This window comes from Recurvomyces mirabilis (genome assembly GCF_035927965.1).
Source record: "Recurvomyces mirabilis strain CCFEE 5264 chromosome Unknown scaffold_3, whole genome shotgun sequence".
Taxonomy (NCBI): domain Eukaryota; kingdom Fungi; phylum Ascomycota; class Dothideomycetes; order Mycosphaerellales; family Teratosphaeriaceae; genus Recurvomyces; species Recurvomyces mirabilis.
This window is the reverse complement of record NW_027041937.1, coordinates 668,555-681,993: the sequence shown is the minus strand read 5'-3', so window position 1 is coordinate 681,993 and position 13,439 is coordinate 668,555. Positions and strand designations below refer to the sequence as shown.

At 52.8% G+C, this 13,439-nt stretch overlaps 6 protein-coding genes across 6 annotated transcripts; 4 read left to right on the top strand and 2 right to left on the bottom strand.

Annotated features, from left to right (window-relative positions):
* Positions 1-107: 107 nt before the first annotated feature.
* On the top strand, positions 108-849 carry LTS14_001573 (uncharacterized protein; the record flags this gene model as incomplete). The annotated part of the gene is made up of 2 exons (XM_064834282.1): positions 108-113; positions 400-849. The coding sequence occupies 2 exons, from the start codon at positions 108-110 to the stop codon at positions 847-849; spliced, it is 456 nt and encodes a 151-aa protein (XP_064698146.1).
* Positions 850-992: 143 nt separating this feature from the next.
* GAS4 (Glycolipid anchored surface protein 4 precursor) lies at positions 993-2,486 on the bottom strand (the record flags this gene model as incomplete). The annotated part of the gene is made up of 1 exon (XM_064834281.1): positions 993-2,486. The coding sequence occupies one exon, from the start codon at positions 2,484-2,486 to the stop codon at positions 993-995; it is 1,494 nt and encodes a 497-aa protein (XP_064698145.1).
* A 952-nt stretch (positions 2,487-3,438) lies between these two features.
* On the top strand, positions 3,439-7,635 carry LTS14_001571 (uncharacterized protein; the record flags this gene model as incomplete). Its single annotated transcript, XM_064834280.1, has 2 exons — positions 3,439-5,081; positions 5,799-7,635. 2 exons carry the CDS (start codon positions 3,439-3,441, stop codon positions 7,633-7,635), a joined length of 3,480 nt encoding a protein of 1,159 aa, XP_064698144.1.
* Positions 7,636-8,886: 1,251 nt separating this feature from the next.
* On the top strand, positions 8,887-10,677 carry LTS14_001570 (uncharacterized protein; the record flags this gene model as incomplete). Its single annotated transcript, XM_064834279.1, has 2 exons — positions 8,887-9,167; positions 9,219-10,677. 2 exons carry the CDS (start codon positions 8,887-8,889, stop codon positions 10,675-10,677), a joined length of 1,740 nt encoding a protein of 579 aa, XP_064698143.1.
* A 661-nt stretch (positions 10,678-11,338) lies between these two features.
* On the top strand, positions 11,339-11,981 carry LTS14_001569 (uncharacterized protein; the record flags this gene model as incomplete). The annotated part of the gene is made up of 2 exons (XM_064834278.1): positions 11,339-11,494; positions 11,553-11,981. 2 exons carry the CDS (start codon positions 11,339-11,341, stop codon positions 11,979-11,981), a joined length of 585 nt encoding a protein of 194 aa, XP_064698142.1.
* A 72-nt stretch (positions 11,982-12,053) lies between these two features.
* Positions 12,054-13,130, bottom strand: LTS14_001568 (uncharacterized protein; the record flags this gene model as incomplete). Its single annotated transcript, XM_064834277.1, has 2 exons — positions 12,054-12,957; positions 13,006-13,130. 2 exons carry the CDS (start codon positions 13,128-13,130, stop codon positions 12,054-12,056), a joined length of 1,029 nt encoding a protein of 342 aa, XP_064698141.1.
* Between the last annotated feature and the right edge of the window lie 309 nt (positions 13,131-13,439).

Below are 13,439 nucleotides of genomic sequence, written 5' to 3'. Positions count from 1 at the left end.
ACCGTCCCAATACATCAGTCATCACATGCGCCCAAGAAGTAAAGGCAATAATGAGAAGAGGATGATTGTTCGGTGGTGGCACAGGCCGCGTAACAGATAAGTTTACCATGCAGGTACATGGACCCTCGGACTGTAACGAAAGGTTGTAACAGAAGGGCCAGGATCGAGATCAAAAGGGCCTGGATTTTGGTACGAAAGGGTCGGGAATGTAATTCAAAAGGGTCAGGACCTGGAGCAACAGCACGGGGATAACGTGCAGAAGGGTTGGGATCAAGCGCAAAAGGGCCGGGAATTTTTGCGTCTTCTTAACGGCCAGGATCGCTGTTTCTTGCTCTACACTCGCCTCATCTAGAAGACGTAGATCACGCTGCCAATCTTACTGCAGACTCTTGGGAACAGCACGTCCAGTCGGACATTGCGAACATGCCGGCGCTTACGCATGAAGACGAAGCATTTATCGAACATCTCATGCGCAACGGCCACAAACCCTTGAGAATTATCGAGGCATTTGAGCTCCTCGGCCGTGGCTCGCGAACAGCAATCTATGTCCGTACGAAGCGGTTCGAGACGAATGGCACGGTCTTCCCAATCAGCAAAGGGGGTCGACCGCGACTGATCAGTCCTGAGATCCGCGAGTTCATCGTCGAAGTGCTGAAAAAGAAAGGTGGCAAATGCCGCATCGATACTCTGCAGTCGATGATAGTCAAGCAGTATGACCAGTGGTTCCATACCGCGACGATTGCACGGGCTGTCAGCGAAGCACGAGTAGCGCATAACATGGAAGAACCCATTCCAGGCTACATCGAGTTTGATGCTTCAATGCGCCAACGAGGCACAGCGCCGGAATGAGTCCAGGAGCGTCGCACCACATTATTCATTACGTACAATATGTGCCGCACGAAACTACGCCTGCCAATGCCGAGAAGTCAACAAGCTGCCCTCCCAAACGCTTCAGATATGCCTGGAACATATGTACATGAGTTGCCCAACACTCACAAAGCAAAAGCAACAACACCCATGGCGGCCGCCGCAAAAGCGCCTCCACCCATTTGAGCATCTCCTCTGTACGCCCCACTACTCGTGGTCGCACTGGCTGCACTTCCTGTCGATGAACCGGTGCCACTCGGTCTCGAAGATGCGCCAGAGCCGGAGGCAGTAGCACTTGGTACGTTACCTGTCGACAGCCCACTAGCTTGACCAGGATGGTTCGCCGTGCTGACAGCCTGGATCTTCAGACCGGATATTTCGCCACCATTGGTCGCATACACAGGGAGCTGCACACTCGTCTGTGTTACCGAGACGATAGAACCAGTCGGAGCACTCGAAACACCAGCTGAAATAAGCTGCTGCGCACCAGAAGGTGGCTGTGGAATATTGAAATCTGTGCTGAAGCCATCGCCAGATATGAGGTTGGCATTGCACTTTGGTGGGGTGAGAGATGTAGCAGTACTATTTCTCGACTCCAGCAGGGTGATGTTGAGCTTAGTATACTGGCTCATAAGTGTATCATAATCTCCGAGTAATTGCAGGGATCCGTTGCCATAGGTCTGAACCAAGCCGAAATCGTCTGTTCCTTGCGTCCATTCGTATACGAGGCCACCAGACAAAGTGGTCATCTGTGGTCCGTATATCGAAAGCACTTCGTCGAAAGCCCGAGGCGTAGGCTTGTTGCAGCCATATTCAGAGAAGAACACAGGAACAGTGGTATTGCTGAAGATCGCCACGAGCTGATCATAACCGGACACTGTGAAGCTGGATTGATCGCCACACCAGCTGTAGCTGTTGAGTCCGAAGAAATCGGAGCGCGAGATATCGGTGCCGCTACCGTTGCTGTTGTCGCATTGCAGATATGCCCAGGTATCTTCCAGCACATCGCGAACGTCAGCTGCACTGTAGCCAACTGGGATTTGTCGCTTCGAGTGCGCAGCGATGTAGTTCTTGAGATCGCGCTGCACGGCGCGGATATATGGAGGATTGGCTCCGCCTGTCGGGACATCATTGATCACCTCGTTGCCGGCGAAGAAGCCAAGAACATTTGGGTAGGACTTGAAGGCTTCCACGACTGTGAAGATGTGCTGAAGATAGCTAGTCGAGTATGATCCAGACGGATTCGAGCGATCTATCGACTGCCCGGATAGAGGTGAGTTGACGTCGATAATCATATATATCCCGACCTCATTGAAGATCGATACACATTCGTCGTGATTGAGCGTAGGGTCGACGTTGTAGCTTCGGATGGTGTTGATGCCCAGATCCTGCATTAACGCTGCATCTCGCAGACACAACGTCCCGTTGCTGAGCGGATCACCGTTGCCTGTACCATATGCGCCCTCCCCACCTGGCTGGTAGTCGACCCCTATTATCATGAACCGCTGGTTTGTGACACTGTCGATGAACTCCTGCTCTTTGACCACAACCGGATTGACTGCCAATACAACGCTCACGAGCGCGGCGCATGCGCGTAGAATGCTTGTTACGGATGCCATGGTGCTTGTAATATCCTGTCCACTATGGATGTGTCTCGTGCGAGTAGATCAACGTAAGACTGCTGCAATCAATACCCTCAGCGGCCTACACGAGCCAGATCGTAATCCGTTGAGGTTCGAAGCTTTGGTATGGCAACAGAGAATGAGATCCACCTACCATTCGCGCTCCGCGGGAAGCAGCACTCTATATCCTCTACTGGACTTATCCTCTGTTGACATGTGGAGCTCGCACCGGAATAACGGTGGCTGACGTGGATATAGATTTAGTGCGATGCTTGCGAAGCGCCGGCTCTGCAAGATTGCTGCGATCGGCAACCATGAATCCTGTATCATCTCGTCTCACAACCTGTGCATGAACGCCTACTATGCCGTATGCCGACATGCGGGCAAAGCAGGAAATGTCGATGTTTGGCCAGGAGTTATTCCAACTCTCGATCGAATTGCAAGCATCTGCATGAGCATGTCGCTATCGCATGGACGTAATTGTCTTGTCATCAACAGGAATGAATATATGCCAAAGGCAAAAGGCCACGAGCCACAGCGGTGCGCCACAACAAGAAGCTCTTGCTGAAATCTGACTCGAAACATGGATTCGAGCAACCAGCTGTCTTTCTCCTTCCTTACGGAATTGCTTGGAACCTTATCGATTGTCTCATAAATGTAGGGCGCGGCAAGTCAGGCCGATGTTGACGGTGCAATGGAGAAGTAGCAGAATACTCTGCTGGACAATCGTCGTAACCCGTCCAGATTTCGACTGCAGGTGAACGAGGCGCTCATTGAGATCAAAGGAAAATGCTTCCACGCCTGCATTAATATGTCCAAGTTCTTTCATTCATCCGCTACTGATACAAGCACATCCGATCTGACAGGCCCACCGGAGTCAACGATCGAGAATGGCACCGCTCTCGCAAGCCTTCAGGTTGATCCACTCGTTCATGAGCATCAAAGTCAGATGATGTTGCACTCCCTATTGGAAGAAAAGTGTATGCTAGAAGCGACTCGGAGATGGACCGCTCTTCACGGTGACCGAGAGATCGACCACGGCGCTATACAGCAGATTGCCGAAGAAAAATACCATGGGTTGGTTCAGCAACTAGCCCGAAATCAGCTCGTTGTTCCTGGTTTGGAAGGAGATGCATTCTCATCAACTAGACAACAGATGCGCAATGGTCTGGATATTCTAATCTCACGACCGGGTATACTACCGTCTCGGGAGCTGCTGGACGAAAATGATCGACAGCTGCAGCTGGTCAAGTTCCAGGACACCGATGTGGATCCCATTCACCGAGCTGGACCATCCCATTATCTCGCGAACTTTGAGGAAATCGGTATTATTGGCAAGGGTGGCTACGGTGTGGTCTATCAAGTTCGTCACAAGCTGGACCGGCAGGAGTACGCCATCAAGAAGGTGCCTATTAGTGCGGCTCGAGCTCAGCGAATCCGTAATGGCGGTGAGGACGAATTGGCAAGGCTGCTGGTGGAACCGCGAACAATGGCTGGTCTCGATCATCCAAACGTTGTACGCTACTATAACTCATGGGTGGAGTACTCTAGTACAGGCCTTCCAGCATCAACCAAGCCCAGTGGCTCACCAACCTCTTTTAGCGAGAACGAGAGCGTCGCTACCTTCTCTGATGATGACGACGCCATAATTGGTGCCGCAGACGACCGTTCACTGCAACGAATTACGACAGTCAGCGATGACGCAAACACTTCCATCAATGTCTTGTTCGAGCACAGCACTTCGCAAGAACGGGCTCCTGATTCTGGAGATATGGCAAATCTCCCATCGCGCGAAACGCAAAGTCGGAGTATGGCGGCCGGTCAAACTTCGGACATACTCGAGTCGAGAGGGATCGAAGACAAAGGGCTGACCGTACCATCAGCTGGGCCATGCTACTTTCTGCATCTGCAGATGGGTCTCTACCCTATGAGTCTTGCAGACTTCCTATCACCAGATGCATACGTGTCGAGGTCAGTGAAAGCACCGGTCATACGGCACTGCTTTCATCTCCAGCCGACCTTGAGCATCCTGCTTGCGATTGTCAACGGTCTACTATATCTCCACCACAAAGGCACAGTCCATGGCGACCTTAAACCCGCCAACATCCTCATGGCATTGAATGATAACCCACGAGACAGACGGGGATCAGTAGACCTAATGTTGTGCGACGAGTGTCGCGCGGCCGGCCACGCACATCCCATCTCACTGAACGTCCGTATAGGAGACTTTGGCCTGGCGACAGCTCTTGATGAGGCACCAGACGCTGCACGTAATACACCAGGTGGTACGACAATGTATAGACCTCTGACAGAGACAATCCACGATAATAAATACTTGGACATCTTCGCACTCGGCATTATCGCATTCGAGCTCCTATGGCCATTCACCACGAAGATGGAACGGCATGAAGCTCTGGATGGTCTGAAACGCAATGGCACATTCCCAGCAGATGGCAAGGAGAGTATTGGGGATGGACGTATCCGCAGATGCATCTCGCAGCTTCTGGCAGGCGGTATGACGCTCTCGAAGCTGAAGCAGGATCTCCTGACTCTGCAGGATGCATATCGGTCGAAGGCTAGTACCGGGATATTGTAAGATATGCTGTCGGAGACAGGTCACAGGCTGTAGCGATCCCAGCATGTGGTACCCGCGGCGACGTAGTACGGTGGGCATTCATACATCGCAGGCCACTAATACAGTAGATGTCACTCACTGTTAGCTATCTGATTTGTAGATGAGTAACTCAAGAACGTCCCCCAACATTCGTTGGTCTCGGTTAATGAGTGCGGGCTGTGATCACGTCGCCGCGATTCGTTCGATGTATATCTTCTGATCCGAATCATGGCGGTCACTTGGACTCACTCCCATTCGTGCAGCCTGGTGAACCACCACATGTGAGCGGCGTTGAAAGAGCATGGGAGCATCTCAACAAGCCGTTTTGAGCCGGGTAGAAGCCAACTGGGTCTTATCTGCCGATCATTACAAGTAAATGAACGCATGTCCGTTGAGATTCTGAGAAGGTGTTGTGGCGCATGCTTGTGGCTGACTTTCTGATCCATCCCCAATCCACTGCCTCCAGTGTCGATGGATCATCACCTCAGCACCGTTAATCTCACGGTGCACATCTCGCGAAGACTGTGATTACGAAGAGAGTACCATGATGCACAGACTACGGTAACGATGCAAACATTATGGATGAGAGCTGCACAGACTCGAGCGACATGCCACTGTCCACAATGCATACAGACAGTCCAAGGTGTTAGCAAGCGGGCTACAGCTTCAGCAACAAGGCATATAGCCAAATACAGCACTTCCTCGACACTATTCTACTCTGGCATATTTGCGGCGGCTGCGACTTGGGATGCTGGCGCGAAGAAGCAGCGGAGAGAGCAATGGGACAAGGCCATAGCGGGCGTGAAGCAAGAATTGGGTCAGCGAGTCGAGGCGGGCGAGACACATTTGCACCAGGCCCAACAAACTGAATTGGATCAGGACCATACGAATTTAGTGGAGGCGGAGGCCACGGTCGCGTGTGTACCAGGTGTCTTCACAGATGTTGAGCCTCAGACGCAACCATCTCAATGGCCTGCCAATACTGGACCAGATTTGCAGATACACTCTCTTCCACCAGAGTCGATCTATGCTACCCAGGATCGCAAAGCTCGCGCGAGTACTCGGAGGTGGTCGCCGAAGAAGCTGGAGACTGTGATGCTATCGATAGATTTGCTACAACTACAGCTCTTCCTCCAAATCAAGCAGAAGCCCAACGATGAATGGCTCTCTACAGCATCGGGAGCTGTGCCTGTCACTTACCGCGACAGGATATTCATACCCGACACTGACCTGCATGCGCTGATGCATGGCAAGTTCGACGACCTACGACGCATAACTCAGATGGACTCCAAATTGTCTGGCTGGAATCGCACAGACGGTGATATTGCATTATCGCACTACGAGCAGGATGAGCATGGATTGTTCCACGAAACAGCCGAGCAGCTCAATCTCAGTCTACGAGACCTTTTCCGACAGCACGACAGCAATGCCATGAGCACGTCGGTACTGCTTGCAAAAGCGGCCTACAATCTCTCTTTATCGACCGCACCACCGAACATACACACATACAACACTTTACTGCTAGGCATGTCAAAGATCGAGCAGCCTCGTATCGTCAATCGTATCATCTGCTCGATGCGCGAAACGCACCTTCGACCCAACGAGGTTTCTAATATGGCGATTCTGGACCACTTGACAGCCACAGACGACGCGCAAGGATTCGTCAGATGGGTCGGGCTGATGCGAGGCCGTCACCAAGGTCTAGCACTTGCACGACCGGATGTCAAGATCACCGAAACAGGGTCGCGTCGGCTCGTGCGGGTGACGAAGGTGGAAGGTCGAGAAGACAAGATCATCCAACTACCGTACCCCACACCGAACGTGTTTGGTGCGCTTATGCGAGGTGTGCTCAAGTTCAGCGGCTTCGATACTGCTCTCAGTATATGCCAAGGCATGGGTCAAGAGGGTTGGGGTTTGTGTATGGGAGGCTTGACGCCACTACTATTGGATTGTGCAGATCGTGGTGACTGGCAGGCGGGGCTGGCTGTATGGCAGCAAATACAGAAGCTCAGATGGCGGAGTACTTCGAGAGCGAGGGAAGAGAATGCCATGCCAGAGAAGATTCCTTTGGCTGCTTTCGCTGCGATGCTGAGACTCGCATCTGGTAGTGCGCAAAAGACTGTCTTCGAGGACGTTTGGGCGCAGGTCCGGAGGACGAATGCGAAGTCTATGGCCATGCTTTCGAGCTTGGTCAAGGATCAGAATGATCTGGCCCAGCAAGCCGGCATTGCGAGAGAGTCTGCTGCGAAACAGGCAGGATTAGAGCCCAAGGAGGAACTTCCGAGTCTGGTGAACCTGCTAGATGCCTTGAGAGGACCAGCTCGTGAGTCTGCAGCGCTCGAGCCCGAGCCTCTTGTGCACATCCGTGGTGAGGAAGAGGCAAAGGGCCAGATTAAGCCTCCCATTTTGAGATCGAAGCATAATCACACGGCACCTGTTATGCTTCGAGAGCAGCTCGATGGCTGGTTGCCAGCTGGTCATGAGCTCAACGACTATGAACTGGGAGAACGACCTATGGCCATGTACAATTAGAATATGACGTGTGAAGGCTTGTATGGCGTTTTATTGTTACTATGCATAGCGGTGGCGTCAAGAACATGGACAACATATGCTACAGCACGGCCCCGTAGGCGATTGCGGAGGACAAATCTGCTTATGATGGTGATATCTGTAGCATAGATCGAATACTGTGACTGCTTGCACTCCAAAAAGCTCCCCTTCGCCTTTTATGTTCTGCCGTACTAAGTGGTCATGCTCGCTGCTCATACCGATTGGGGATTCGTATCTTGGTACTGGTGATGTAGATGTGGGAAGCCTCGTCGACGGGCCGTGGAGATCGCGACTCGGACCATGGCTCGTGCCATTGCGATTGGCTTCATATCATTCAGCCTGATGCTCTATATTTGACACTCTCGCCAACGGCCACTGCGAAGCGATTCGCATGGTTACGGGGATGTGTCCTCTGCGACTTCTTCAGATCCAGATCAAGTGATCCATGGCCGAGAGGCTGCAAGAAAGCGATATCTGTCCTGCTACTGAGCCCGCTACATGCCAATCGAGCATATGCACAACAAGATGAACAACAAAAGCATTCCGTTACTGCTATCCATCGGTGTACTTTCGCCGCTGCATAAGCGGAAACCTTCGTTGCTCGTGGAAATTACTCCATGTGCGCACTGACTCGTCGTTCATGCCGAGGCCATAGCGTCAGCATGAAATAGCCAATCGCAGGACAATCGCATGGTCGATAGCGCCGGGAAGGTGCATCTGAGGCTCCGAGCTGGCAAACGCAGGGGCCGACTCCACGACTCTAAGCACTATGGCTCTTGCGCAGCAGCCGACGGGAGTTGTTGCTCTTCTCTCCGCCTGCTGCGGGAAGTTACCAAACAACAACCACGACCTCAGGTGTGCAGGTGACCTTTGGAGCCGGTGGATAGGCAGGTGCAAGGGCTGAAGTCATACACATTCGTTCACATCGACGCCGACACCAGTCTCGTCTACACTCGCTAATACGACGACTGTCCGCGCACCTGCAGCATGCACACGACGTGCCACCTGCGTCCTTGAGCTCCACACAACTGAGCAACCAGGCGGCCCTGGCGTGATAAACGAGCGCCATTTCGAGCAAGGGACCTTTCGGAAAGCCATAGCCACGTGCACAAGCTTAGGATGATCCAGAGAGATGTGCATGGACATATGGAGGGAGTCGACAACGGACGCGATGCTCCGCTTCGGGGACTAGGTGGAGCGACGTCGACTTTCGCACAAGGAACACATTACGACATGACCGAGGTACGGCGGCATCGCTCGAAGAGACAAAGAACAGCATGTATATCGACATCGACGGCAGCGGTTGCAATATTGGCCAGCGCTCTGCCAGCAACACTTGCTCAAAACTGCGTATCACTGGCGAGCTCCACCGCATGTCCGGCATTCAACAGATCCTCGATATCGACAGATAGCACGCTCGTCGGCCTCTTTCCCTTCTTGTCTTCAGTCAGCGACGTTGGCTCGTTTGACTCGAGCCTCGATCAGTACATCGCCGACGGCTACACAGACGAGAGGTGTGTCATATATCACAGTGCCGATCGTGACGTTGACTAACCGGTGCCTAGATACCGGACTCTCATAGGATGTTCTAACGTCAATCTCGACAACACGACTGCGTTCTACGCGCGATACACAGCCAGCGTACTATGCAACGCTATAATACAGAACTCGGTCACGCCATGTGGTCTGTCCGGTACTGCTGCAAGGCCGCTCTGTGCAGACACATGCGCGTCCTTTGCACAAAGCGAGGAAGAAATTGCTAGCAGCAACGTCTGTGGCACTACGGGCGATTATGCCTTGACACAAATACGTGCTGACTTCACCAATTGTGCTCTGCCGGCGGACTCACTCACAGGATCTTGTATAGAAGGCTCTACGAACCAGCCGAATGACTGTGGTTACTCTTCAAACCTGGGTGGCCTCTGCTCATATTGCTCCTCAAGCTCCCCTAATGCAACGGACTCGTGCTGCGTATTCTCCAATACGACCACGCGATGCAATGGTGTGACACTGCCGATAGTCGCGTCTTCCTCCCTGGCACCAGTGACTGTGACCGCCAGTTCATCTGGCCGCGCAACAGCATCATCGACCTCCAGCGCCGGAAGCGGTATTGCAGCGACAAATCGTGGCCTTACTGGCGGTCAGATCGCCGGCATCGTGGTCGGCTCGGTTCTCGGTGCGCTGCTCTTGCTTGGCCTGCTGATTGCAGGCTGTCTACTGCTTAGGAGGCGGAGAGACAGTAGCCCTGCTACCAGCATCTTCAATCAGCCCGCCACGACTCGTTCACAACCTGCTATGGCGTTCAACGACGGCGCAAGGGATGGTGCAAGAGACCAAGAACGTGCTGGCCTTGCTGTCCTTCCCGGCGGCAGAGTTGCGCGAATGTCTGCACTGGAAGGCACGAGCAGCTCAGAGAATGATACCGGGAGATATGCGCCTCTTGGATATGGTGGCTATAGGAAGTCCACATCTGACGAGGAAGAGACACCCGACTCGCGAGGCATGCTGAGCGCCGCTCCACTGCCAAAGCGTAGTGGCTCGTTGTCGAGCGGATCGCAACTTGCCATAGTGGGTGCGGAGGACAGCTCTCCAAACTCCCAGAACGACTTCACTTCACCGGAGTCGCAAGGTCAGAGCGAACGACTCGGCTTCTTCAAGGACTACTACTCGCAAGACGAGATTCGTGCTGGTGATCTCGTCTCCACGTTGTGGGCCTACGAACCACGAGCTGCCGACGAGTTTGACCTTGAGCGTGGCGACATGGTCAAGGTCATGGGGATCTGGGATGACGGCTGGGCTACTGGTGTGCGCGTCCGACAAAAAGCCGAGAACTGGCGAGCAGAGGATAAGGCACAACGCGACAGCGGCATGAGCAGTGGCAGCTCTCGCACTCCGGGCTCATCCAATGGCGAAGGCGAAGTAAAGGCATTCCCTCTGGTCTGTGTTTGTCTTCCTCGACACTGGCGGAAGACCATCGAAGGCGACTCCACAGAAGGATCGAGTCGTCCATTCGACCTCCAATGATTACAACTTCAGCTTTCTTGCATAGCGACCGGCGCCCTGGACCTCAGCAAACTAGCACATATTACGGCCTTCTTTGTCATGCCTGCATCGTTCGAACTTGAGCTCAGTGTTCTACCATTCGTACTATCAGTCTCCTGGCTTTGGATGCTCTGATTGATTTTACAGATGCTTTTACGTAGCTTATATCCACGGCTTTGCGTGCACTTTGGCTGTGTTAGATACCCAAGATTTGTAGATAGCATTTAATGTGTATGACGGATCTTCTGAAGCAATCCCTTCCCACTATCTTATTCGTCCCTCAGCCTTTCCATCAACCTTGCCATTCCTACCACGTCGGCGCCGAAATTCGATCTTGTGTAAGCGGGACAATACACCGTCGGATGTGTCTGCTGCCAGGAGCCGAGACGCGCATGAGGTAATCAATTGCCCTTAAAAGGTTGCTCCGTCGCCTTCATCGCGGCAATGACCCGCCCTACATCACTTCAAGGTCTGCTAACTTCTGAAGAGAAAATGAAGTACATCTATGCTTCGACTCCTGGTCGGCAGTCTGCTGCTGTCTTCGTTCCCTAGGATCAGAAAACCTGTCGTTCTCGCGCACACCGCTGGCCTCCTTAGCCGCTCGTTAGCAGATACTTGTCGCAACCCACATACCGTCTTCGCAATGAAGCAACCTTTCGATGAGATGGCGAAGGGGGTGCCGAAGGCTGATGCGCCCACAGAGGCTGCTGCGCCGAAGCAGGAAGAACAGGCTTTGCCCAAGCTCAGTCCACAAGAGTTTAGGATGTATAACAGGATGTCGGAGCATATGGATATGTTTGTATGTACTCACGACCACGTAGCATTATAGTGCGACCTCGAGACTGATGGTTCCACAGCATGAGCACTTCAGGCATACCTGGAACACCCTCTACGGTGCCTGCACATCTGGTAAACGACCAGCGGGAATGTCCATCCGCACCTTTCTATCCGAAGGCGAACAGTTTTGTCAACAATTGACGTTCCACCACAATATCGAAGAGCAGCATATCTTCCCGATACTCGCCCGCAAGATGCCTGCGTTCAAGAAGGAATTGCAGCTACTGACACAGCACAAGGAGATTCACATAGGGCTGGATAAGCTCGAGGAGTATCTCGGGAAGTGCAGGAGTGGTGAGAAGGAGTTGAGACTGGATGAGATGAAAACGGTCATGGACTCTTTTGGTACCGTGCTGTGGCAGCATTTGGACGAGGAGGTGCATGAGCTGAGGGCCGAGAATATGAGGAAGTACTGGACGCCGGAGGAGATGAGGAGGATACCTATCTAGCGGATTGAAGGATTCAGTGCGGTTCTCGAAGGCTTTACAGCGGCTAGTCTGGGTATATATCTGTAGACGCCATTACGACGCTTTCTTCGAAGCCCGGAATTTGTCGTGCCACTTCCGTTTCTTGGTCTCTGCAGCAGCGACAGGGCCATCAGCTGTTGACGCGCCAACCAACAAGACGTGGTCGCCATCGCTGATACTGTATTGATCTCTCGGCAATTTCTCTAGCTCCGCCAGACCACGCCACTTCTCCGGCAACAGGTCTTTCCACTCGGCCAGAAACTCAGCCTTCCGTAATGTGCGCCTGGACTGCTGCGCTGCGGCAAGCAAGTCGAGGCCAGTGGAAACAGCACATCTCTCTGCGTCAATCACCAGAGTATCGCCCTCGATTGTCGAGATGCTGGTGAGCAGGGCGCGCGTCAACTCTGGTGGCCATTCCTCGTTGGGATCGACTAATATGCTGATCTGATCTCGAGACAAGGGCGCCATCAGGTCGACCCCAGATGCAGCGGCTTGCCCAATCACTGACTTCCAGGCAATCGCCTTTGCGGTCGAGCTTGGCTGAAAGCAGCCAGATGGTTCTTGAGTCTCGAAGCAAGCGAGATCTCGCCATGATACCTCACATTCTGCTTGACTGAGGGGAATACTGTCAAAGACTTGTTGCCTTGAGAGTAAGTCCTTGGACTGATATGATCCTGTGGATGAGTACGTTGGCAGGACTGCTCTAATGTACGGTACGGCGGATGTCGCTTTGACCTGGTTTGGTTGCAACGTGAAGTCGTTCTGGGCTATAGCTTGCAAGCCCAGTGCTGCTGTGTCATCGTTATCGCCTTCAACATCCGCCTTCGTTGGCTGGCAGATGTAGAGCGAGTTGGAAGTGTTCACTTGTCGAATGCTGTAGGTTGCATTGGTTGTACAGATGACTGCTTCTGCTTCGCTCAGAGAGCCCAATAAATTTCTTGGAGACTTGAAGATCAAGCTGGCATGTCAATCAGCTACGTCTTGCTTCTCATGCAAAGTCACCTACGGTTGAGGTTCGCTTGATGTGAGGATGGCAAGCAGATCAGGGGGGAGCTCAAGCAGACGGAATTGTTCTCTGCTTTCTTCTGGGAGGATGGAGAACTTCCCTGCCTCGTGACCTTGACTTGACATGATTGTCATTATCGTATATAACCATCCCTCGGGATCGAAAAGACTGTATAGACGTTGTTGCTCACGTGCAACACGCGTGCTAGCGCGTTTGCGATCCCCACATCTGCGCAACCTTATCCTTGCAGCATGAACCGTTTCCGGTCCTGCGATCCTTCTTTGGGAAACATCGTGCGGGTCGCGACAGCTCAAATACACTCGTTACTTTGGTTGTACCGCATTACGCGTTGTTGATGTTGACATAGAATATCGTATTGATACAAAAGTCTTTCTGGGGCGAACCAGTGGCAACCAGCCCGAGACGAGTGCGAC